General features: G+C 39.3%; 1 protein-coding gene across 2 annotated transcripts in view; it reads right to left on the bottom strand.

Annotated features, from left to right (window-relative positions):
- SAMD3 (sterile alpha motif domain containing 3) overlaps positions 1–13398 on the bottom strand; it is a 39608-nt gene extending 26210 nt beyond the window's left edge. Inside the window, exons 1-4 of one of the 2 annotated variants that reach the window (XM_053973664.1) lie at positions 13324–13398; positions 10248–10355; positions 9318–9507; positions 5331–5444 (exon numbers count right to left, since the gene is read on the bottom strand). In XM_053973664.1, coding sequence (XP_053829639.1) covers positions 5331–5444; positions 9318–9507; positions 10248–10326 — 383 coding nt within the window. In that variant the 5' untranslated portion in view covers positions 10327–10355; positions 13324–13398. Of the gene's footprint in view, positions 1–5330; positions 5445–9317; positions 9508–10247; positions 10356–13323 lie in introns of those variants that run through there. The other variant, XM_053973665.1, reaches the window with a different exon arrangement.
- Positions 13399–27754: the final 14356 nt, after the last annotated feature.

Here is a 27754-nt window from a genome sequence, read left to right as displayed (position 1 = left end):
CTTTTGTAGATTGCCACTTTAATGTGCCCAGTCACAGTCCTGTCTCACACAGCTATTTCCTTCTTTGTCTCCATTGTAACCTTACTCTGCTCACGCACAGCATGTTTACTGAGTCATGAAGCTATAAAACAGCTTTATTTTGGGAGGAGCCATTTGTCTCCTTCGGATGGAAAAATACCTCAGAGCAAACCAGCCAACCAAACAAAAAACCAAACACCAAAACACCTCAAAGAGCCCTCAAAGACACATCTATTTGAATTATATAACCCCTGGCATCCCTAATCCCAGGGAATACTTTGTTTTACTGCCAAAAAGACAAAGAGTTACACATTTGCTGTGTCATCAGACCATTCAGTGATGGTTTTAGATTGCACTGGAGAGAAGAGTGGGGAATAAACACAGCATCATCTCTCCAAGTTCAGCTCCAAGCAACATCACACAGACACATAGAGCTACCTGCATTAGCTGTAACAAGTCAGTAAAAATAATCTTGGTATCAATACCGACAACTCAATCAAGATAGCTGTGTAAAGTGCCAAAGAGATCTAGAAACAAGATCAAATACTAGACCACAATAAGGCTTTAGGTTTTTTAAGCTTCCTGAGCATACTGGTAAGAAGGATCAGTTTCTTGCATTTATTTAGTTCATTTAGAGGGAAATGTGATTTAAAGACCAACTGAGCACACACATAAACTGGCTGTGTGGCACAAGCTTTTCTTATTGTCTGCTAAAATCCGTGAGTCGATTGCTGCATCAGCTCAGATCCCATTTAGTCAGAGGACATGGCAGTTAAGAAGAAATTTGCTGACTTTGATGGGTTGTTCCCCTTTTTGGTATATCCACATAAAACTCAGCACATGGGTGAAGTCTCAATAGATTCCCATTATTCACAAATGAAGGTGTAACCTTTCACATGTCTACAGCACACATCAAGCAAGAGACTCTGGTCTGAAGGTTTGTAGTCTGGAAGAAAATCCATATCAACAAATCCAAGGAAAAAACAGGAGAAAACAAGGAACTTGTAGGTGTGAAAGAAAGGAAAAGTCTTTAGCTGTAAAAAAAATCCATTTCCCTAACACATGTATAATATGCTTTCAATTTTATGAGAACATTTAAGGTTGCAAAGGCTATTTCCATCAAAAGGAAGACATTATGAGAGAAGATGAAATATCAAAAAAACTTTTCTTCCTCTCAATAGTCAGTTAAAAAAAGGGCACTATTTTTCTATTCACAATTTTGATATCTGTGCCTGAAAGATCCTCATGCCATTCTCTTTCAGTGCTTCATTGTCATTTCCAACTTTTGAGCCCAAATACAAGGTTTCCCAGTTATTCCCTCAAGCCTGGGATTTGCAGTCTACCTAGTGCTTAATGATGTCTTATATTTTTTAGTTCCCACTAAACATAAGGGCAGGTATCCTTTAGACTGAAAAAGAAGTTACTCACAGCAGTGTTAGCTTCGGCAAGGCTGGGATGTGGGAGCTGTGAGATGTGCCAAAGCTGCCCATTTCCCACAGCAGCTCCCACTTCAGCTTCCCCTGCAGTACCCTTTCTATAGAAACCATCATGTTCAGTATGACCACGAAGTTACAGACAAAATTAATCTGCTTCCAAAAAAAGTTTGTGAGATGCAGACACAACTTTCTTCAAGAAGAAGCCCAGGCTTTTTGACAGTCTGAGGAGCTACATCACATAAAGGAAGGCTTTGCACTTTCACCTCATGCGAGGGCAGCAGCTGTGGGTTACAGAAAGGGGAAGAAAAAATGCTCCTTAGGGAATCTGACTGACAAAATTGCCAGTTAAATCTGACCATTTAAAAGAAACAGGGTTTATTCATATTCACCCCTGCACAATATGTTATACTGTATCCAAAGAATTTTATGGGTTTTTGGAATTTTTGTTGTTTTGCTGCTATGACTTTGCTAGACCTTAATAAGGCAATGCAATTAGTGTCTTCTGCAAGTCATTTGTAAGACTTGCTCATTTCTGGTGTGGAAAAGACACAGCAATTTATTTCTTTTTTCCTCCAAACTTCTGTGGAAGACTCACAGCACCATGTCAATAAATTCAGCCCTGATGACCTGAGGTACTCCAAAACCATGAACCCTGTTGTCCTGACTTTCAAAACATTGAGGCAACAAGAACAGACAATAGCTATTATTATGAATCTTCTAGGTCTTTTAGGTTAGTATCCTTAAGTATCCTGCTGCAATAACAGAGACATAAAATGCTGACTTAAAACAAAAAAAAAGTGGCAGAAATTCTTGCATTCATATAAATTAAAAACCTAAATTTAAAGCACCTCCCCCAAGTCCTGAACAAACCAAACCAAAACTCACAGATAAGACAGGTTTCATGAAGATGCAATAACAATTAAAGTGAAATTATCAGAAATCATAGAAATGAAATTGTTTTTCTGGTATGTTATACCAAAGGTATAATGAGACAGCATCTGATATCTGTACTTCTGAACAACATAGACAGGCAGTACTTCTCTCCTACTATTGATCACCGTCAAAGACTTAACATGGTTTTTTAAAGTCTGCTTTTCGTGTCCTTATGAGCTAACTGAAAAAAAGATCATCAGAATTCTTTCTGGAATATGTAATGATATAAAGAATAAGGTCTTTGCTTAGAAACTAAGAAATTCTTAAGCTATACATTAAAAAGCACAGTCCTGCTGAGTTTTCACTGTAGGCTTATAACTACATTTGTGTATATACGTATGTTATATAAAAGCAGTATTTGCCCTCTTGTGTAAATGGAGCAAAATAATTTGAAGTAATTGACTAGGTGACAATTTTTCAGGCTAGCTGCTCTTTTTCTCTTTTCCTTTTAAAATTTTCTTTTTTTTTAAAGCACAACCATAAGCGTGTTTCTGCTAAAACACATCAAACAGATGAACAATACTGATGTATAGGTTAAAGGGGAGGCAAAGCAAGGAGCTGTCTACAGATCATTAGCAGAATGACATATAATTAAAGGCACTTCAGATGCAGCTACCCAGCAGTCAAGACAGTTGCTGTAGCCTGACCAAAAAAGATGTGAGAATGGCCTAGTTAAAGACATTTCCTCCACTGAGGAAATGAATGACCCATGCAGGCCATCATGGCCATCTTAGAGATGGATGACAAATTTGTAAGGGCAAAGGTAAAGGTAATTGTAAAACTTCCAGTTTGTCGTCCTTGCTATCAGCTCAAATTTATGCAGGCACCAGCACCAATATTCTGTCAATGCTGGCACCAGCATTCATATTGGTATATGGCCCAGGTTTAGCTGAGCACTGACCACATCTTCCAAACTCACAGCAAACAGGGAAGTTCAAACCTGTTGAGGCTGGCTGGAAGACCTGTTATCCTGCTTGTGCTCTGAGCAAATTACTTCAAGGCATTCAGACAGTAAACCTGTTACACAGCACTCAAGAGCTACAGACCATGTTTTTACAGAAAAACTAAATGTACAAATAAATATGTACCGGGACATTACTCTTGAAGGAAAACAGCTGGACCATCATAGTGGAAACAGTGGAAAAGGGATACATTAGGGACATAATTTTGCTAAGCAAATATGTTGAGGAAAGGCAGACAGAACATATAAACCAACCAATAAAAGGTTGGTTTTCCACAGCAGTATCAGGTATTTACAAATAATAAAAGCCTCTGTCTTAGCAACAAGATAAACCCCGGGCTGTCAGGAGCCATAAAACTGCTAGTACTCCAGTACAGAAAAGCAGGAATATGGGAAGTGTATTTATTGAATACATTGTCAGAGATAGACACTCTCTCTATCTTATTGTCTTCACAGACAGGCACTGCTTCAAGATTAATCTTCTTGGGAGATTAACAAAGAGATGGGCTGGTTTTACTTCTGTCATTGCTAGCAAAGCATTATTCCATTGGAGTAGGTTGCATGGCGTTATGTATGCCCAATTTCAATACAAGGAAACAAATTATACAATTGCTTCATCCACTTAGTCTTTATTTTTCTGTTTAAACAATTTTCTTTGATATTTTGGTAATATTTAGTAATATAGAAGAGTGTATTTAACGCTGTTGTTAGGACTACCTACACAGGAAACACAGAGAAACTTGAAGCTAATTCACCAGCTAATCCACTAATTCACTTCCAGCAAAATCATACAGTTATTGAAGCTGTGGCTCCATGAATCTACTGGGAAAACAAAATCAAAGCCAAAACCAAACCACAAAACCCAACACCACAGACAAATTAAAATGAACAAACAAACAAACACAAAAACAGAAAAAACAGAAAACAAACACAAAAACAGAAAACCCAAAACCAACCAAAAAAAAAAAATCAACCAAAAATTTTAAGTTTTTCTTTTTGATATTGGATTAAATTAATGAGGAGACAAAGGCTATAAGTATAACCCTGGTCAAATAGCAATAATTTGAACTGTACATTGTGTAATGGTTACTCTGATTCACACATCCCATTTAAAAGTCTTTATACAGCACAAGGCAAATTAATTAAAAATAAGCATCCTTTAGAAGCAAAGCCTAAATATTGCAGGATCATATTAGTGGCTTATTCCAAGGGTTTGAGTGATTTGGGTCTGTTTCTTTGATAACAGTGCTGACAGGACCTTTGGAGATGTTCTTTTAAAAACAGAAGTACCTGGACTTTAAAAAGCATCAAATCATATCTACAGGGGAGAACAGCAGAGGGAGAAGTTGTAGCAGGTGGAAATAAAGGGGGATAATGATTAAGCAGACAAAGCTTTGGAAACATGAAAATAATTGCCTTGAAAGAGGAACAGGGCTCTCTTTCAACACTGACTGCCCATCTCAAAGAGGAAAAGCAAAGGAGAAAAAAAAAAGAAAAAACCCATCACATTGTCTTGCCTCCAGTTTCTAGGCAGGTTTATTTTGATAACCCAGGAAAATAAGTGTGCTAATGGAATCAGTATGCCTACCTTCCCAGCTGCTATACTTAAGATACCTCAAGCACACAATTTATTGAATAAACATATACCACTCTGTAATGACTAATTTGTCAGATTGCTGTTGAAAACAGATCTGTAAAACACAGTTTTTAAAAATCAGATAAATAAAGACAAACCTGTATTTTGCCCTCTGTGTAAGATAACATTAAACAGTGAGCAAGGACTGAGGATGGAATCACACCACCAGACTATTTGCAGTCAAATAAATTTCTGTTCTTTTTGTTTCCTAAATTCACCTGGATATACCTGAACCTGACCTCCAGTAATTAAAATCACTTTTTGTAAAGTATAAATGAAGCAAGATGAAGCTTTTATGTAATTGTCAAAAGGTAAGGAAAATTTAATGAATATATTATAAACTCACTTTTGCTTTAGCACTCTATGATCAATTAGTCCTTTTTCATTTTCAGCTGAATACAGATATTTCTTCTGCTCCACTAGAAGACCAGAAGAATTCAACATCTGTCTGTCAGTAGCCCTGAAAGAAAAAAAGGAACAAAAAATCACTCTCAGGTCTTGCGCTTAGGTGCTCAGGTTTTTCTCAGCTTATAGAAAAGAGGACATTTAGGGTTCTAAAATACCAGTGGCAGAAATAGAAAAGGAGAAAAATCAACATATCAAATATGCTCATGCCTCTTAATCAATTTCTCAGTTCAATTATCAAACTCTGACAAATTAAAAGGAAAAATGTAGAAAGTTCTGCCTGCTTATATTCGAATTACTACACAGTTACAAATCCCAAGAAAGTCAGCCTTGTCAGAGTTGCAGGGTAACATCCATCTTCATAACCTGGCATCTCCTAATTTCTGGGAAAACTAACCATTACAACACACAAGGGGTGAGCTGAAAGAGCTAATTACGTGGCATTTCAATACATTTCTATTTAACTAGAATCTTGAAAAGTTGTTTTTTCTGGAAGTTAAGTCAAAAGCTTCAAGTCAGATTTTCATTACTCCAGCCACTCTAGAAGATCTCTGAATGCTTCCTGATCTTACAGTCCACTGTTCCTGGCCACGTGCTCCAGCTGTAGCTCATCACTAGCAACAAAAACTCTAGATACCCACTTTGCTATGAGCCAGTCCACTACTTTCCATTTAACCTTTGTGTCCACTTCTCTCCCTCCTCACATTCCTTTTATTTCTTGTTTTGGTAGATGTGTTGGAGGAAGCCAACATCAGCAGTTTTACCCTGTACTGGGGGAAAGGCAGAGCTAAGATAGGGGACACTGTTATGCTGCCAAGAATTCATGGCAATCATAAACCACTTTTTTTCCTGACCTCATATCTTCAGAACATCTGAACTCTAAAGATGCTCTAGAAACTCAGTTTCCAGCCTCAGTTGCACTCAACACACAAAAGATTATTGGAAATTGCATTAAAGTTTGCCATATTTATAAGGGGAGTTCTCCCTTTCCATGAAACAATATATTTCATCCATGCAGTTAAATGAAACAACAAAAAAACACCCTTAGTATCTTCTCTGTGTGGCTCTCAGGAACAATTGATTGTGAAAGTGGAAGGCAGCTTAATATTTACCTGGCAATGTCTATGTGTGAGCTCCTCATACACACATAAGCAGTTTCTACTGTGTGACTGAGAACATTTCCACTGAACCAGTGACAAACACAAGATTCCACGTCCTAATCCAAACTGCTAGAGATGTAAGCCACATTCTAATTAGCCAAATCTATTACTTCCACACAGAGTGTTCACCTATTGCACTCCAAATTCCATGTCCAGCCAAGGACTTTGTTTCTGTTTCTGTCAGGGAGGAGACATCAGCACAACTCATGGATGAGCCAAGGACACCAAGGATAAAGAGGTGGCAGCCAGGAGTGCACCAAAAAGCACTGGGGATAGAGCATTTATATGAGAAATACAACAGGGAAATACTGCTGACAGCTCTTGGAAGCTCCACAGTGACTTCAGCTGACCCAGAGAGAGACTGTGATGATGATCCTTTCTTCCCTGCCCTGAGCAATGCCCTCTCCACCCTGTCACTGGTCCTGGCAGGGTGAGCAAGTTCTGGGAACTGGCCTGACTGAGAAATAATTCTGCAAAACAGAAAAGATGGTTGGTTTTCACCTGGGCTCAAGCACTGCATGATAGGAGCTAGGAGCATGTAAACTCAGATTTCACCTTTGTCTCTCTGGCACCCCAAGGGGATCACACACCCAGCCGTGGATGCTACTAACAGCAAACCTTAACGTGGTTTCTCTACTCACTGCAATTCAGCCTAACATCAGGGAGCAACGGGGGAAATGCGAGTTCACATATACTGTGAATTGTCAGAACTATGAATTTTACATTTGTTCAAAACAGTGTCTCATACACTTAAGTCATGAGTCCTTGAACTAGATCAAAAGAAATTATTCTTACAGGATTTTGTTCAAGATGTACTGAAAAGACAAAAATAATTTGGAACTGCATCACTAAGAAAAGCACTGCAGTGTTAAGAAAAGAGAGTCACAGCTATCTGCATATAAAGATACAACTTTCAGTTTTGTAACAAAATACTCTTTTCACTATAGGTGCTTTTCCATAATTTTATACCCCAAAATGCACAGAGTGTATTGACTTTTTACTCATCCTAAAATACATGACTGAATGCATCTTAAACTTGTTTGAATTTTATTCTTTCTTGCTGACACAAAAAATATTTCAGGAACAGCAGCTTATTCACTCAACTTACCTGTAAATAGAAGGATAGCAGCAGCCTGTTTTCCAGGAAGGAGACTAGATAGGGAAAGCTTTTAATGTAAATTACATTCACTAAGATTTGGTATTTTAAGCATTTAATTTTTTTGAGTCTGCTGAACTTCACAGCAAAACTGTTGCACTCATGCTACTGCAACTGCGTGCTCTTTGTGGGATAGCATGGCTTGACCTGAAAGAGTTGAGAAGCACATGGGAAAGTCACATCTGAGACACAGGCTATCCAAACACCCCTGACAAAGTCAGAAAGCTAAATATCCAAAGCAACATTCTAACTGCCCTAAACATAAGGACATGTTTTCTTCTGAACCCTCTGCTGAAATCTTGGTATATCCGCCACACTTTGGATGAAGTACAGGACCTATACGTGGTAGTCTTCTTCACAGAAGACACCTCTACCCTTAAAGAAGGAGTTTCCTATAAATCAAATAGGCAGGCCCTTGGTGCAGAGAACTGAGACTGCCTGTGATAAATCTTATATGCAGTGACTTGGTCTTCTTCCTGCAATCCCGTTTTCTCCAGTGGTGCAGGAGCATTTACCTCAGGAGTTTCACAAATACCTCCACAAGGACAAGAGGATGTATCTCCCTGTGCAGTTTAGTTCTGCTCACGAGATCAAGTTGTTTGGAAGTAACTCAGTTATCACTGTTTATCACACTTTTGTTTGGGCTTTTAATCAACTCAGAGTGCACAACCTGGACTCCTTTTGGATGAAGGCAAATGCTCTGCGGTTCTAATCCTCTGGGATTAATCCTACTGTGACTAATGCAGCCTTAGTGCTAGAGTCCTTTCCTTTGAAAAAAATGCATTTTGGATCCATGGCAAGCTGTTCTCGACAGCCAGGATTCTTGGGTTTAAAAGGGACCACTTAGAGGTCAGGATTTCTCTCCTCAGCCAAAACGTTCGGAAAAACATAACGCTGCAAGACTTACAATAGGTCAGAATGGAGGTAAAGGATGGGAGAATCAACAAACCCCTCATCCAAATACCCCCAATGAAAACACCTCACAAATTCTGCCCCCTCCTCCCTCCCCTAAAAAACTCCAAACAGAAAAAGAAAACCTGCCTAACCAAGAGCCAGAACATAATAATTGAGGACAATCTCCCTGGAATCTCTTTTCTAAAAATCTACCTAGTTTCACAAAAAATTTCAATAATCCCACTGTGGGATTATTAAATGCTTACATCTGGACCAAATCCAGAGTTTCCTCTGATAAACTGATTTCAATACACCTGTGGCACAAATACTATCTCTGGCTAAATCATTATTATACTCCAAGATTTGCAAGAATTTAAAAGTAAGTTCTTCAAGAGCTTAATATAGAAAACAGAAAAAATCTTAGCTATAATGAAAGTTTGACAGCTGAAAGTTGAAAGTGCTTCGTTCAAATGAAAACTAGGTCCTAGAACTGGATATGAAGGAAGTTTAAATTAATTAATGGTGTGGTTCAGGAACATTGATGCCATGTTTAAAACCAGAAGGTAAGAATCTAATTTTACAGTTCACATTTGTTACAGATACTCAAAATATAAAAACCAGGTACAGATGAAGAGCTAGTAAATTCCAGTTTTAAAATGCCATGAAAAGAACACAACTATACCAAGACCAATATTTGCTGTGCCATGAACAAACTCACCCACTGATTACTTCTGGAAATTTTTGAGAAGCTGTTTCACAACAGTATGTAAGGGATTCCAGCCCACTCCTCTGTTGCTGGTATTTTTTAATCAGGTCCATCAGCACTGCCTGGTGCCCAATCTTCTTCACCAGCTGCTGCACCATACGATCATTAAGAGCCAGAAGAGCTGCTCCACTTATTTCTTCTTCTGCAGATTGAGGGGGATAAAAGAATTACTGTAAATTAGCTTTATAGTTACAGTTACAATCTATATACCTAAAAATATGATTATGGAAGATGGATCAAAGGGAAGGATGCTTTGTACTGCTGACAGTCATCTTCAGCTCTCACCATCCTTTCCCAAGCAGTGCCAGGAATCCTAATCACTGGCCAGATATCTTCCCCTGACATAGAGCCAAGCCTGAAACACACAGAAGCAGAGCTGACAATTTTAATGCTTTAAATCAGGCCTTGCTTGAATCACAGGAGACTGTTACTTGCTGATGAAGGAAATCAAGCTTTTTAACAGAGTACACAAGAAATAGGCTGTTCACATTACAGCTTCTTGTGCACTCTTCTGTAGAGTGCTTATATACTCAGACATAAAACATTTACACACTACATTTGCATTCTTTCAAAAGATTTCTACCACATACAATAGGCCCTGCCAGGACTTTTAAACTGACAGCTCGGATTTGAGGTGTGTCTATTTATATACAGGCTTAATTTCTTCCCCCAGGATTTCTCAGACTTTGTAGCAAATTTGTACACTTAGGTTGATTTATCATATTTATGTCAGTTCTCACCCTAATAAATTTCTATAAAAGTCTGAGGTTAGAATATACACACACCCCCCCACACCAAAACAAGGTAGGCAGTGCCAATAAAACGCATAGCAAGATATACTAAACAAACAGCACCACTCCCCCAAACAATAAAAATGCTTACCACGGAACTTAGGAACTAGCTCTCCTAAATTTCTCTGTTTCAACCAGTTGCAGACTTGCTCAACTGACCAACTTTCCATCTTCAGTTGTTGCAATGCTAAATTTCCCTCTGAAATGGAAATAGGGGATTATTTTTGTGCTGAGCTCTAAGCCAAACTCCAATATTTCATAGCAAAAAATGCACTTAGCAAATAATATATCTACATGCTCTGAATAAAAATAGTGCAAAATAATTCAGCTAATGCCTGTTGTAAATGGCAGTTTTCTTGGATCCCTTTCCTCACCTCCTCTCCCGTCCCTGCTTTCCCTCTGTTCTGAGGCAGCCTCATTCCTTATAAAACAAGACCTGCTCCGGTACCATTAACACCCAGGTTTCCACACAGAGAAGAAAAAAGGTGTGAAATTCACCACCACCATCAGGCTCATCAGGAAATGGCTGACATTTTACAGAAGGAAAAAAAAAACAAGCCACCCCACCATCAGATAAGAGTCTGTCACATCCATGCTTACAGTCAATCAAGCACCTTAACCCTCTCTGCACCGCCTGGCAGGGCAGGTACCCAGCAAATACTTAACCCTGAATTACCAACAGCTAGGGACAAGAAAGGTGATAGGGAGGAGACTGCTCCTGCTGTTATTTGCTGGTTCCTTTCTCCAGGCTCCAGGGGTACCTGCGAGGATGCAGTGGGCGCCCTGGGAAGGCAGAGTCTCTGGGGCAGCCGTGCATCTACCCTCTGGATGAATCCTGCACATACCGCGTGCCCCCTGCCTGAAGGACTCGCTCGGATGACAAGGGGGTGCAACACACCCCAAACGACCAGCGACCTCCCCAGAGGAAGATAACTTAAAAAGGCACATCTTGTTCCACACTGCAAACTTTTCAGCAGCAGCAAACTCTCTCTGAGGGGAATTTTCTGATCGAGGTGTTTTAGCTCTCCTATCTAAAGGAGCACCAAGTGCTCCATGACCATGTTTGCAATCCACAGCACAATAACACTATTGGAGTCAGTTTTTCAGACAAGCATATGAGTGTCTGGCATTGTTGGTCAAACATTTCCTTCCATACCCTGAACCTGCAGCAAACTCCAGGCTAACATGAGTATTCACCCTCACAAACCTCATCAGCATCTGTGCTCAAAAGAAAAGGAAAAACAAAAAAAGAAAAAAACTCCTTGAATAAAATATTTCCATTTTCATCCTTCAGCAGCAGAGATCCTCCAAAAACACACTTCAACCTACACTCTCATGCCTGTCGACTTCAGCAGCTTAGAAGGGTTAAGAGGAATGCCTTTCTGAATTACACGAGTGGGTTTAATTTGATATGACAACAGTAGCCATACAACTCCTCCCCCAGGCTAAGCAACAAGAACAGGGTGTGAAAAGTCATTATTTGTTGAGAACTCTGGTGTAAATTAAAAATCACACCTTTCTGTCACACTTCTTACTTCCTTGCAAAGAGTAGCACAGAAAAAAAATTCTCCAAAAGCTTGAAAGATAAAACCGAGTGCAAAGCAGAAAGATACTTCCCTTATCAACCAAGCAGTGTAAAAGGAGAGAGATACATTAAAATGTTGGAAAGGTCGCTTCTTCACCCTATAAGAAGACTAACACCCTAGAACAATTCTTCTAAAGCAGACAGGCAGATACCAACACTTCAAAAAGTGTCAAGCAAACTCTAGCCATGCACAGCAATATGCACATTTAGCCCTGGGTGGCTAATTCTACAGCAAAATAGCCACTTGCACATGGAAATGCAGGCTGCACACTTAATTGAGGGAAGCGATGATAACTGAGAAACTGTTTTTTTTTTTAAAAAAAATCAGATTATGTACATTAAGGGTCATGAAACATAAATACTTTGAAATGCTTCTCAAAAGTGATTTCAGTTACTTGCATCTGCTATAGATAAAGCAACCAGAAAAAGAGCGCACCAGTCTCCTATCAGTGTTATGGAGACAACAAGGACTGAGCACAGATGCTGATATTTGTCTTCATTAATGATTCTATTTATTACAGTAGTATCAAAAGACTATCTAACAAAGGGTTGCCTGTGTTGAGTGTGGTGAAACCTGTAAATATTTGTATTTCTCAATCAAGTCAGAACAACAAAAACCCAATAACAGTTACATTTTTAGAGAGTAATTTACAGTGTAACTTCAAGTCAAATTCAGAACAGTTCTAAGTGTGAGTGCTGTTAGTAATATAGCAAATCACTGTGACCCATTTCTTCATACACCTGGGGTCAATAACTATAATTAAGATTTAACTAGCCCTGGTTAATGAAATTAAGTAATGAAATCAATGAAAATTCTTTTTTCCTAGAATGTGACAGAAGAACACTACTATTTTCTATAAAATTCTTCAAAGCTGAAGGAAAAAAAATCTCAGGTTTTAATCAGATCAGACTAAAGACCAATCAATGGTACAGATTTCAGCTCCCATAGTTGGTTACACAATAGCAAGAGACGGGGATCCTGACCAGCATGCCTGTGCTGGCAGATGCTTACTGCACGCGCACGAAATTACCCTACAGCTTGTCCACAGCTGCCGTCATCTTGAAGTGACACTTCTAAATGAAAAAGCCAATATATCAAAACACTTGAAACATGATGAGTGAGTTACTATGTTTACCTGTGAGAGAGCCTATGGCACCACAGACTACAAATAGCACAACTTTTGACAGGCCTCTATAAGGTTTTCACCGATGTCAGAGTTATGGTTAATTTTAGCACATTTTAGTGCTAAAGGAATGTGTAAGGCATGTGATGTGTGCACATCTATACATCACAGCTGTGTGGCATATTCTGTAAAGGGCCAGGTCTCAGAGTTACAAGTGTGATGCGTAGGAGTTGGTGCATACCAAAGATATAAGTGAAGTATCCCATGTGCAATTTTATGCTCTCTTAATTTGGCTTCATCTTCCAATGCACTACAGAGACTTTATTATTTTCTTTCCACTTACTACCAACTTATTTTTTTAAACAATTAAAAATAGATTCAAGCAAAAGTATTCAAGCTGGAATATGCAATATCAGATCCAGTAAAGAACATGTAAAGAACATCAGTTGTCCACAAACCTTTTCAGTAACATATAGGAAAAAGCTCTGAGGTAGCACTTCTGTCACCTTCCCCATCCCTTGAAGAAAATGCCAACAACATATTGCTGTAATTTATCAGGCGTTTATGCTAGCATGAACCATAGTGCAGAGATGCCTGAAAGAAAGGGAAAAAATCCTAATATCAGCGAAGGAGCAAATCTTAAAGTCAACACAACAGTTCTCATTTCTATGCTACTGTAGAGGAAGATACATGCAGCTGCAAGACAAGGAGAGATGCAAACATACGGCAGATGCAAGATAAAACTAGTATCACATAGGAGAAAGGCTATATAAGAAGATCTAGGAAGAAAACATGCACATCCATTAGTCAGCTGTAGATAAAGGGGGAAACAAGCCAGACAAACCTTTTAAAATTTGATCAGAGCTAAGGGAAGTTTCAAGGGTTCTGAACATGCCCATCCATTGAGCTTGTCAGTAAACAAATCCCTCCACAAGAATTAACTCTGAAGAATATTATTAAAAATTCATCTCTTTCCTTAATACACGTGCTTCTGATTAAATATGACATTTCTAATACTCAAGTTTTTGCTATATTAACTTTAAAAATATTTCATCTGTACTATCTGCAGTACTACTGGAAAAATGAGTCGTCCCACTTCAACAGCAAGATTCAACACAAGAACCAAGTTCTCTCTATTAGAGGTGTGCAAGTTATTTGGCAATTTGAAAGGAAAAAAGTTAATTTGACTGTGATTTAAAAGTAATATAAATGAAACTCCATTCTTGCTATCACGGGCAACAGTGCACAAGGGATGAAATAAGACACTTAGCTGTAAATGCCTTCTTTTTTTCTTAAAAAAAAAAAAACCCTTCTGGAAATGAAGGCCCTGTAAAATCAAAACTTTTTATATTATCCTTTTGTCATGGTTTGACACTGGCCCAAAGCCAGGCACCCACAAGAGTCGCTCTCTCACCCTTTGCTGCCACAGCTGGGCAGAGGAGAGGAAAAAAGTTAACAAAGACTTCATGAGTTTAGATAAGGATCGGGAGAGAAAAAAACACTCCAAGGGCAAAACAGGCTCAACTTCAGGTTGCCAAGTGAATTTATTATGAACAGAATCAAAAGAGGATAATGAGAAGTAAAATAAGCCCTTAAAGCACCTTTTCTCCCCCAGGACCTCCTTCCTTCCCACTAACAGGGCATGGGGGTTTTTGGGGCAGTTCATTACTGAGATTTTTTTTCCACTGCTCCAAGAGAGGAGTCCTTCCCCTGTGAGGCTTGGGGTCCCTTCCCACGGGAAGTTCTCAGTGAACTTCTCCTGTGGGTCCACTTCTCATAAGTAGCTGCTCTACCACATCTACTGCAACGTGAACTCCCTCCCCAGGCTAGCAGTCCTCCCAAAACTGCTGTGACATGGGGCTCTCTTTCTAGGGGGTGCAGTCCTCCAAGGACAGATTGCTCCAGCCTGGAAGCAGAGCCCCGCTCTCCACTGGGTCTCTCACTGGATTACAGCCTCCTCCAGGCATCCACCCGCTCCAGCATGGGCTGTGGGTGGATCTCTGCATCCCCTGTGGATCCCCACGGGCTGCAGGGGCACAGCTGCTTCACCATGGCATCCCCCGTGGATCCCCACGGCCTGCAGAGGAATCTCCACTCTGGTGCCTCGAGCACCTCCTCCCCCTCCCTCTCCACTAACCTTGGTGTGTCCATGTTGTTTCCCTCACATGTTCTCACCTCCTCCTCTCCCCTGACTAGCAGAAACACTGTGACTTTGTTTTGATTTCCTTCTGAAATATGCCATCAAAGAGGCATTACCAACCTCTCTCATTGGCCTGGTTTTGGCCAGCTGCACGTCCGTCTTCAGAGCCATCAAGGATTGGCTCTGCTGGTGGAAGCTTCCAGCAGCTTCCCACAGGAGCCATCTTTGTGGCACACCTACTACCAAAAACCAGGCCCTGCAAAACCAATACATCTTTAATAAAATTGTATCAAATAAAAATACAATGTTACAGTGAGAACAGGGGAAAAAGTCAAGTAACGGTTAAAAATTTATGAATCACAAAAATGAAATATTATGTACCAAAAAGAAAGCAATCAGACTGAAGATGTTCAGTATGACATGGACACTGCTCCAGAAGACTAAAGAAAAAAAATAATTTCATCTTGTAAGTGATATGCTGACTTTTCTTTTCTCCCCAAAGTACAAATTTCTCACGAGGGCCATGAGTACTGTGTTGATCATGTCGCTGCTTGCTGGCTTACCAGAGGACTCCAGCTCTTGTCACTGGGCAATACAGAGACCTGGGGCACTGTTGCCCTGCACTGCAATTCCCCACTAGCCTGAACTGGCAGTCATAATCCAGCCCTCTTCTTTGCAGCCATTCATGTGGTCATGCAATCAGCAGTGCAGGCTAAACTGAAAACATCATGTTTTGGTGAGTTGGCCAATTGTGTGAAAATAGATGGTGGAATCATATCTCTAGATTTATCATGGTTTACACTGATCCCTGTTTCAATGCACTGGAACAGTGAAGATTTCTATCTTAATGGAGCATTGGTTTGTAAAGTTAGGCCAAAAACCCAAACTGTAACTAGTTTACCTCCAAAAAAATGGAGACATGTACCTATCTCCTTTCCTTCAAATCGTTTTGCTTGAATGATACTGGCTCTGCTTCTTGAAAGGTTCTCTTTCAAGTACCTCTTGAAAGGTTACTCTTCAAGCTTTTCTAGTAAATAAGACTAGTAAAATGCGGAATACTCAACCAGCTGAGGCTGATCCTCTCATTGCTGAGAAGGATGGTTACAAAGTTCTATTATTTGCTTGCTCGGCTCTTGATGTAGAGCCACAAACCAGTTCAGAGAGCTGAACCAGCAGCCAGTTGTAGTGACCTCGCAAAAATGCTAGCTGAATGCTAACTGAATGCTAACTGAAAATAACAACTTACTAAGTCTATTCTGATGGAAAATGCTTAGTGACATTTTATAAGTGGTTCAACTGGCAGATCCTCAAAGGTGCTAATGTTCAACAGAACTGCTTTCTGTTGCTCCCAAGGGATGGATACAGAAACCTTTATGGCCCGGGCAACATCTAGAAAGTGATGCATATCCTTAACTGAGTCTGTATAGCTGAACTATGACATAAGTTGGGGCGCCCACGTGGATACGTGGCATTTACATGTTTTTCCCATGAGTGAGTGATCTACACAGCTCTTACACCTTCAGTACACAAAAGGTGCTATAAAATATCACTTGAATTTTGTTCACACACTTTAATTGCTCTTATTAGATATTACAACTTGTACTCAAAGTTAATTTTTTTCAGCCATGTTTGTCAGTCAATGTAAGTCAATGTAAGATTTTGTCAAGCTGTGACTCAATCATGCCCAAAGTCAGGACTGTGCCTCTTGCTGAGAAGGGTCTTGGCCAGTCTCTGAGAAATATGCCATCATCAAGTACAGCCACATGTCTGAGACAGCCCAACCTCAAAAAGAACTACAAGCCAAATGCAGAAATGTTTATCTGCAGCAAAGAAACAAGAACCTCACCAGAAATTTTTGATTCTCTTGCTATTCAATCAGTAGGACAAATAAGCTAAGTAGAGGAGTGAGAGTTACTAGGAAGACATACAAGCAAATCCTGAAATTAACAAAGTGCCCTTGCTGGTAAACACAGGTGCCTGTGTACAATCAGTTTTGGCTGATTGTACACAGGCAATCAGCCCAGATTGCCCAGAGGCCACTTCTCAGATGGTCACAGTGAGACTGAGGAACGAGGAATGAGGTCTGACCTGCTCAAGCAAAGACATCTCTGGGTTTCGTTTGGCTTGTCCTGGAAACAAACAGTTGTGGGCTGACAGCTGGGGGCACGGCTCTCTTTTACACTCGCCTTCCCTCCTCCTGCAGCAAACTGGGCAAGACACTCCTGAGGACGAGATATTCACCTCCTGGTAAGAGATATTGAATTCTTTTAGGAATCACTGAGTTGTGGAGTGGAGCACCACTGCTAAGCCTGATGTTACCCAGCACTTCTGGATTGCTGGATTAGCAGACTGAGAATTGCTGAATAATGTTACTAACCACTGACAGTACTGCTCCAGTTTATTCATCACATAAATATGAATAGGATGATTAATAATTAAGTTTTAACACATTTCACAATGCACATTTTTTTGTTTGTATGATTCATTAAGTAATGACAACTCCAGACAGTCACAGATTTTTGTGTTAAGGCATTATGTTGGCGTATGAAGCCAGGTGAGGTGAGTGCAATTGAGCTAGATGGTAAAACCAAAACAGTCTGTCTCATAGGTCTATTTTATACACTAGAAGCAACAGTTTAATTAATTTGGCATCCATTGGTTCAGATTCTTTTTGTTCAAGTTGTTCTCAAGAATTAGCTAAGTAATGTAGTATTAATTCAAAAAAGATGCCCCCACACCGTAAATGCATTTATTTAGTTCATTGATATTTAGGGCATGCACAGCCTATTTCTCACAACATACCACACTAAACCAGTGATTTCTGCCCACTGCCTCAGTGCTGCTGTCTCCTCGTTATATCCAGATGAAGTCATGTCCACATCTGATACGGATGTTAGTTGAAACGATGAATGGAAAGATAATCAATAATGTCTACCTACACAATGGAGACAGGAAACTGGAAAGTTCAAATATCTGTAAATTCCTATTTTGTTGGGATAATATATAATCATGACATAAGTAAAAAGATTCAAAGGCCACTTCAGAGGACTGCTTCTTCCTGCTTTTTGCTTCCATTCCAGCTATGCAAATTTATGATGCCATGAAGAAAACCCTACTCCAAAAAAAACGGTACGTGTATAAACATTTGTTCCAGTGATAAGGATGTAAGCTTTCTGGTCTAAAGATCTAGCAAGATTGTATCCTTACACAGTGTATCAATTAGTGGGCCTATATTATTGTTGATGGTTGTAATTAGTGCTTTTCAGGACTTCTGAATTATTAATGTGAGTTTCACTTAAATAATTTCACTCACAACTGTGAGTTGCCTCAGAGCCTCTTGGTTAGCACACAGGACCCATGAAACTGCTTTTAAATCCTTGTTTCAGATTAGGCAGAGTAGGGATTTGGGGGTATGCCTTAAACCTTCAGACAGCCATCCATTACAAAATGGGGTGAGATTGTTGTTTGGAGGGGAGGACATGTCAGGAGTGATATATCAGAAAAGGAGCGATCTCAGCTTAAACACCATCTCCAGGAGAGAGGCCAGAGTGAGGGTCTCAAGGGCAAGTAAATATCTTTCTACAGGTTGAAGATACTGTGTGTCAAAGCAGCCATATTGCGCTTGTGCTACACTTCTATAGTGGATTAATAAACTTCTTTTCCAGAAGTACTAAAAGAAATCAGCTTTGTGATTTAGTCTAAGCAGTTACAATATACGTGGGAAAATGTAAGATTTTGCCAATTTAGCTTTGTTTCACTCATTCTGTGGCTCCTAAATCTACACATTTTATAAATAAATATTTTCTGACCGTAGATCTTGTTTACATTGCAGGCAGTCAAACTGAAACAATACAACATCAAAAGAGGTGAGAAATTCTTCTGCATGTGCCTAAAGTAGACTGCTATCATTTCACTGTTAAAAGGCCAATAATTTAAAGCAATTGCATGCCCCAAACAGCCAAATGCATTGTACGTTATTTGTATTTATTTATACACTGGCTGAACATGAGAAAACGTACTTTGGTATACATGGTTCATCAGTCAGGGTGTGGCCGAGTTGTAGAGACAAGACTCAGTGAGGCATGAGAAGTATGACACTGATTATATGGAAGATTATGATAAGATTTATTGCTCCTGCAGTAGCTAAATATTGCCAATACAGTACATAATACATAATATAAGCAGGTCTAAAGTGTTATAACAGAAAGAGGTTTAGCTGGAAACACACAGAGTTATAGGCTTTGACCTTACAGAATGCACAACTGCAAAGCATCAAAGTATCTGTGGAGCTACTTTAGGATTTTATCTCTGTATGTTACTTAGTGCTTTTACTCACTTGGTAAGAATTTGGCTTAAAATATCTACTGGACTAGTGACCAACTTAAGTAATGATGAAGATGTGAAGCATGATCTCCAGGTACTTACTGTTTCTCAGCTGGAAAGCTGTCAAACCTCAGTTTGGGTACTCCTGCAGACCAGTCTAGCTAAGCAGGAGGCAATCATGGGCACTGCAGGCAGGATACCTTCAATCACCATTGGCTGTTTTTCACAATGAACCTGACTGAAACTTCAGATGCTGAGTGAGTGAATCTTTGTCATCGTTAAAGATGCGCTGATCTCTGTATTTGCAGCAATTCTTACAAATCATATTGGCAGGAATGTCTGGTAAGGCCTGAATGAGGGAGAGTAGGTTTTCCTGCAGGTTAGACTTGCCTTTGGGATTCTCCAGATATTTAATTTCATTCATGTCTTATTGATCCCAGAGTCCTGAGCAATGGCTAAAACTGTGGTTTCTCTGTCTTCTGAGGGTGATATTGCTGCTGCTGTTCACTCATGCTCAGTCTTCTGAAAACTGGGTATTCATCAGATCCAAATTCAGTGCAGAAGAGATTCAGTCTATAGGTTTGGTATGAGTCTCATGGGGCTCCATGTACATGTTTGCAGTGGAAATGGCTGGGGCAGTCACTTAGGCCATCAGTGCTTCAGCCACATCTTCTTGCTGCTTGGCAACTTGTTACTCCCTGGTCTCAAACAGTCAGTGGAAGAGAATGTATTCATGGACACTTTAATATAAAGTCAGGGCTGAAATCCTCCTACAGCATTCACCTTGGACTCCAGCGAGCAGACAGGTTTCATTACCATTTTGATGTGGATGAGATAGTCTTCAGCAATAGGTAAGGGGTGAAGGGGGAAATCAGCATTACTAGGCAACTTGAATTATTTTAGTCTCTGGCATTTGGAATTTCTTACATTACACTTGAAAATCTTGTCTTTCTTGTAAGTGCAGCCAGATGTTTCCTTTTCATATCTTCTTGCCTAAGTGTAGTTGGGAGTTTAGAATCTCTAATCTCTAACACCCTCAAAATCTCAGATGTCCCATCAGAGCTCATGCTGGTCCAGTACCATGCAAGGCTATTGCTAGAGCACAGCACAGAAGTTTGGAGTTTTTTTCCACTGAAAAATCTGACCACCTCAGGATTGCTTTGTCCTTCATATTGCCCTGTCCTACATCAGCTAAGGGTTGTTTGTGATCTTAATTGCCAAAGATACACAGATATTTAGATTAGATGACTGAATGCATCTTTAGTCTTAAAGGGCTAAAAATAATCAATGTAGACTGTTATTACTTGTATAATTAAAAAATGTAATCAAGGCAATCAAAGGCTAGCATAGTGACTACTAAATGAAGTTTCGAATGCTACCATACAACAATACTTCTATCACTCTTATCCGAGAATTTTAAGAAATGTTTGTAGAGATACATATTATCAACTGTATTGTCAATTTTGTTTCACAAAGCTGTCTGCAAATCTAATTTTACTGAGAGGAAATGATGAGCTATATTTCCAGTTTTGACTCTTAGGATCTCTTGACATTGAAGTCTTGTCACCAAACTGCTCCAAAGAGATTAACAGTTTGTCACCAATACCTTAATAATGCATGTCCCTTCTAGGATAGAGAATTAGGAAAGAAGCTGCAGTTAATTCTGCATTACTTTAAAATACTGAGCTGTAAACTGGGCTAGTTTAAGAACTATTTCACAACCACATCATCCTTCTTTGCTGTACAGACAGCAAATTTCAGAAAACAGACCTCCAGATGCCTATGTTTGTGTGTATGTGTGCAATGTTGTTATATTGTCTTATTTACAGTAGGAGTTTTTGCAAATAATTGGCTATTGTTCCCCCTTTTGAAGGATAAAGTAAAAATAATTGTAGTGTTGGTTTTGATTAAATCAGAGAGTGACTAAACTGTAGAGAATTTTGGCACAGTAAAAAGTATCATAGAACACTGTTGGAGCGAACAGCCTTATTTGACATAAGCAAGTGGTAACAAAACAGGGATTTTACTGCAGTTTTTATTGACAATGAATTCTTCCTAGTTATTTTCCTCTGGTTCTGATATTTATGGTTGAAGAGTGCCCTTTTGTCTTTTGAAAGATTCAACAATAATAAACTGTTGGGTTTCATGGACTTCTGAGCAAAAAAATAAACTATGTTCTTGTGCTTGTCTGCTGTATCCTCTCTCGCAGAAAACCAGGCCTTATTTTATAAATATTGTTCAAAATACAATGTGTCATTGTTCTGCTGACATTTCCCATGTCACCGACTCTGAAAATTAGCTAAAATATTTCATATTCAGCTCTTGTTGAAGCAAGGGAGCAAAGACCTGGAAGCATCTTGCTAGCCCCTGCATGTAATTCATGGTTTTACTTAAGGAAGTGCTACAATCAGAAGCTATTTTGGATTCCACTTGAGACTCTGGACTCTAGTGTGGCAACAGTGAAGTAAACCTGTGTAGTCTCTGTGGTACAGATAAAAACTTTGTCCAAGTTGCTGTGTTCAGCAAATCCCTGTGACTGTCAGTTCAGTGTGTAACACCTTCAAGAGGTAGTGAATTGATTTGCCTTGGTGAAAAATCATGACAGTTGATAACAGCATTTCAGTGGGGATAGATTTTCTCCTTTACTTTTATTGAAAAGTTCAGCCCACACTAAAATAATCTGCATCACAACAAATCAAATATTTCAGTGGCATAAACAGTATCTGATGCCCTGATAATTACAGTACTGCTAAAGTAAAGAAAGAAATATCTAACTTCTCAAGTACAGATGCTTTAAATATTCCCAGAGCAGATCTTTCTTTTAAGTTACGCTTCTCCAATAAAAAGAACATGAGCTATTGCTTGAAAGAATGGAGGTAAGTTCTGTAGTTTTATCAGCAGTGATAGCTAAAGGTATTGTTTTACTTACACTTATTCTTAACATATATGGGGGTCATGGAAAGTGGTCCAGTAGACTGGTAGAACTAAATGTTAACTAAGCCATGTGTTAACTGCTAAAGCTCTGATGCAGGACACTTGCCAGTTATTCTTGTGATGACTGGCATTTTCCTAATTACATGCAAAATTATGTATTGTTTTGCTATAATCTCAGTGGGATCTCTTATTAATTAATTTATTTATTTATATGCATACTAAGACATCAACTTCAGTCAAAACAATTTATTATTAGCACAGACTTCCTAATGCTTCTGGGGTTTTGAAGCCTCAAGTTACTAGTTTTATCAGAAAACATGATTCACCTCTAGTCCAAGGATATAATATTTAATTAACTTTGCACAAAAAACTTCCAGCAATTCTATGTCTGGAAAAAATGTACACATATGATGTCTACCCCCAAATATTCTGTATGTTAAAGTCAGCAGTGGGATTATATTTATTTCAGGCTAAAAAGAAAAAAACAATCCAACTTTGCAAAAACCTGAAGTCTCTTTCAGAAAACAGACTTGGATCACAGAGTCACAGAGCATTCTGGATTGGAAGGGACACATGAGAGTCATCAAGTCCAAATACAGACTCCAAACAGGGCAACCTAAATGTTAAACCAGTGCCGTACAAATGAGTTTTGGAGACCAAAATCTTGAGGCCAAAATAATTTCCCTAGAGGCTTGTTTTAGTGCTTACAAAGAAGACATTAAAATAAGATGATCTGAAATTTGACAGGGTGGTAGTCTTGGTATTTAAGACCAGCCTTTTCTGTGTCAATAACAAAATGCCTTAAAAGTTATAAACTGCCTAAACTGCTTCTTAAAAAACAAAATTAGTAACTAATTACTACATTTAAAGGAAAAATAATCAGATGATAAGTAAAGTCTTGACATTTCAGTTTGCATGTAGTGTACTCTTTCAATTCAAACACAGCTGATTTTTACCTACTTCAAGGGTAGGTATATGAAAAGCACCTACCTTCTTTCCTTTATCTTTGTAAAACCCTTTATTTTGCTGGTGGCAACCATAACTATGTCACTTTTGCCTCACTTGATTACAAAGAGGTTTCTGAATTTACCTCTAATCTTCTAAGCTTTATGATCAAGTTTTTCTGTCTTCATTTATTACAAAACTCTTGTTCCAATTCTCAAAAAGATTGCAAAATAATAAGCAGTGCAGATATCCTCCAGTCCTACATCATGGAAGTAATTTCTGCTATTTAACATTATAGCTTTAATATTTATTTTTGAAAAATAGATGAGGAAAAATCATTAGAGTCTAAGGATTTGTTTGTTTTTCTTTTTTAAAATCAGTTCTCATGGTTTAAATGTGTTTTAACCCACAAAGTTAAATTGACAGAGCAGAAGTTAGTACTTTTGATTAGTTAGAAGTTAGTTAGTTCTTAGAAGTTAGTATTTTTGATCTCATTGTGTACAATTAAGTTTATCAGTGGATATGACAAGATGAGCTGGTAACACTGATGTAGAGAAGGGAATCCCAGATGATAGTCTGGGATTAGATCAGTTTAAATGGATCTGGAAATCTCCTTGCTTGCACAGAGTGCTGGTTGTGCTCATGTGCATGACCTACTTCAGATCACCTGGCAGGAAAGTACAGACCTCTGTGAGCTTTGTCTGAAGGAATGCAAACTCCAGAGCCCATTATGCTCATACACACTCATGTTCATTTGCATTGCCTGCTGTTTTGGCAGGCTGGCACCCTGACATGACTGGCTGGGTTCATTCATGCAGCCTCTACACTTCTGGGCCCAACTAGATAACATCTCCTGATGGAAAGTTTTCTCTGCAGTTGAAAGCATTCTAAATTTAATAGAATCATAAAATCATAGAATGATTTGGATTGAAAGAGACCTTAAAGATCACCTAGTTTCAAGCCCCTGACATTTGCAGGGACAACTTCCAGTAGGCCAGGCTGCTCACATTCAAAATGTGTTTTACACAGAGCAATAAGCCACTTGCACCCTTGTCTTTTGGAAAGAGGTGACGATTTGTTCTTTTGGAAAATCTTCATAGCAATGGTCTTCACAAAGCTCTCAAGACAGCATTTGCCTTGCAAAGTCATGTCTGCCCTGCAGTGTGGAACCACTGGAAAAAATTTAGCACAGTGTCCCAAGACTGAAAAGAGACAGAGTAGCACCTAATTATTTGTTTATTATTATATGGGGCTGGAAAAGGATTTATTTGTGTGACACTCCTGCCTGTGGTTTGGGAACAGGTATCTGAGATACTGCAGTACAGAGATGATCCCAGGATCAGAATGAAGCCTGGTAACAGTCACCTTGTCATACAAAACTCTCTAACAAGAATCTTCATCTGACAGATTTCTGGATGATACTTCTATTTTGGGATGGGAATCTGGTCAGATTTGGGTTTTGTTATAAATACTTTGTTTAACTTTCACAATAGACATTGAGTCTTTTTCACTCTTATCTAGAATATTGCTTATGTCATGGAGGGATCATTCATGCCCATGCATTTAAAGATTTTCTGTACCTAACCAGGCCACTAGATAGAATCCATTTCCTTCTTGTTCTGCACTAAGTCTTGCTTATGGGAGGCTGGATATATGCTTGCTCTGCATTCACAAGAGTGGCCTCCTTTTCCTGTCTGCCCTGTGTACAGTGTAGACTTTAAATTATGATCATTATTATATTTAGAAAAATATAAAAACTTGATCCATGCTCTTTTAAAAGTGCATAGAAATTTATAGAGTATCTTGTAAAGTTCTGTGGAGTAGTATGGTGAGGGGCCCTTTGGGTTTCATAGCACATTGTGTTTCAGCAGGACAACTGGATGGCTTTCTGTATGTGTGTGGGGTGTCTCTCATAAAAAAACCGAGACATTCCAGCTGGTGTTCTGCTTATTGAATGCCTAAGCATGCACAAATAACAAGGCACTGAAAAGGTGACAGGCTTAGGTCACCACACCTTCTAACTTCAAAAGCTGGTGTAACTCTGTTCATGGTGATGTAAATGTTGTGCATGTCTGCAACTTTTGCACATGAAAGCACTCTGTTATAGTTCCAGCACCAGAATCACTATGTTTTTCGTTTCAGAATTGGTAGTTCTGACCTTTCAAACATGAAGAATGCAAAATGGGAGCATTTTAGTGAATGATGTCAGTTCCTACCTTTAGGCTCCATTTAGAACTTTTGAAATAGGCATTTGTTCATCAGCATGTCTCTTCTCACAAAAGGTATAAAACTGTGGCTGCCAAATGCTTCTCCCTCCCACCTTACTGCCTGTCTTTTGTGATGACAACAACTCTTATTGGGCATTCAGCATCTGGCAAATAACAGGAGCAGAGGAATATTTAGTGAGCTACTAAAAGATTGCATAGCACAGGAGTACCTGTAGATTTATGTTTGAGAAGAAGAGCATCAGGACCATGTTGCTGTCAGTCCACAATGTTCAAGGAGACTGGACAGAAAAGTTCACAGCTAAGGAATGAAGAAGTTTGATGTTGTGGAAAGTGTGAATAGTCTGAAAACATGCTGGAAAGCATATAATGCTCCCCCATCCTTTTCCTCTGAAACTGTTCCCCTGCCTTATGTGGCTTCATCTGATGTGGCACTGAACATCTCTTATTCATGTAAGTTTTGGTAACCACAGATCCTCCTACCCAGAATTTTCACTTAGATAATGCCACATTCTGAGCTGCTGCACCAACACTGATTTCTGCCATGCCTTTCCATCTCTCAAGTGTAATCAGGAGAAAACTTGCAATAACACCTCCTTGAGCAGTATGGCACAATGACCTTATCTGTCTTTTCCTCTCAGAATAGTAACACTGGGCATTACCAGTAGCATTACCAGGCAGTCCTGGCAAAGGCAGCTTTTAGGGACCCTGGCAGAACTAGTAGTAATAGTAATATGGCTTGGATTCACTAGCAAAGCAGAAACCTTCTTTCTGCCTCAGTTTACCTTACCTTCAGCATCCTCTGTGCATTTTCAGTGTAGAACTGACTCTGTGAGGTCTGACTGGTTCTGTGGTCTCACACGATTGGCCATCCTATCTTTCCATTCCTTTAGAGGAATCTGCAGAAATATCACCCAAATTCAACCATTTGGTAATTATAGGACTGGCAGCTTCAGGGTGAGAAGCATATCACTGTACTGCACAAGAATCTACACCCAATCCTCACTGAAAATTTACCACTGCCAATCCAAACATCTCACCCAGGAAAGACTCAGACGTCCCACTGACACAAGAATCACCTGCTCCTGCCAAATGTTGCCCAAATGTTGTTGTTGATTCTGGAAGTGCTCTTGATCCTATATTTGGAAGGCTAGAAATGACACCAGCTGTATGCAGCAGTGTGGCTGGATACTGTTAGAACAAAATCAATATATATAACATTGTATTTCAGGGAAACACTAGTAAAGTGGCCAAGTGCACACCATCCTTAGAAGATAAGCACCTGCAGAACTGCCACTCAGAGATAATATCCGTGTAAGACATTACTGTTAATAACATTACCATGGATGAATTATGAAGTAAATAATAGTCAGCTGAGATATTGGTGAATGTTGCGTATCTTGCTTGGCTACTGCTGCTAATTAGTAGCTTTTCAAAGGGGGAAAAAAAAGTACTTATAAGGTCTGTCTCTAAAGTGAGAAATGAACGTCATACTGTATTAAATTATTATAAACCATGCCTTTGGTTCACAGGATGTCACGTAATCTTGCATTTAGTATTACATCCTGCATTCTGTACTGATTTACCATAAATAAAAACAGATAATTGCCTATTGGAAAGTGGCAGATCTAGAAGACCTAAAACTAGAAGAGCATTATATATTGAAAGTTCCCAAGTGTTTGACAAACTACACAAGAATTCTTCATTCTCCTATTTCTATTTTTAGCTATCTTGAATAGAAAAGAACAGCCTTTGCTCACAAGAGCTTTCTTCAATATTTCTTAATATCACAGACAGTTTTTAATGTGGATAAGATAAAAAATAACTCTGTGTGTGTGTGTATGTGATGGTGTGTGTGCTGCAGGCTGTGGCGGTGTTTGTTTAAGGGGGTCCTGGGTGCCAGCAGCTGGGGAGACTGAGAATCCAAGGCTGTATACTCAGTGGAATGTGTTTAAGTCCAGCAACCTGAGGGATTCCCACTGCATATATACATACACATTTCCCACTAGGAGAACTACTTAGAGTCGAGCCAGAGAGGGGAACAGGATTCTGTGTTGCTCTGTGTGGCTGGCAATGTGTGTGTGTGTATCTGTGTTGTGTATGTGTGTGCTCACCTACTGGGTCACATATACTTCTGTGACTACTGCAGACATGTGCTACTGGTCAGCCCTGGGGACAGGAACTTGACAGCAGCCTTGCTGCTGTCAGGCTGCTGGGTTTGGTAACTGTGAACACGTGCTTTTGCAGCTGATGACACTTTTCACTGAGCTGCACAACTGCTAAGGTCAACCCAAAGCAAAGCTGACCATATAGGTTAATTCC

This window comes from Vidua macroura, chromosome 3 (genome assembly GCF_024509145.1).
Source record: "Vidua macroura isolate BioBank_ID:100142 chromosome 3, ASM2450914v1, whole genome shotgun sequence".
In the NCBI taxonomy this organism is placed as follows: domain Eukaryota; kingdom Metazoa; phylum Chordata; class Aves; order Passeriformes; family Viduidae; genus Vidua; species Vidua macroura.
This window is presented reverse-complemented; position numbering and strand designations above follow the sequence as displayed.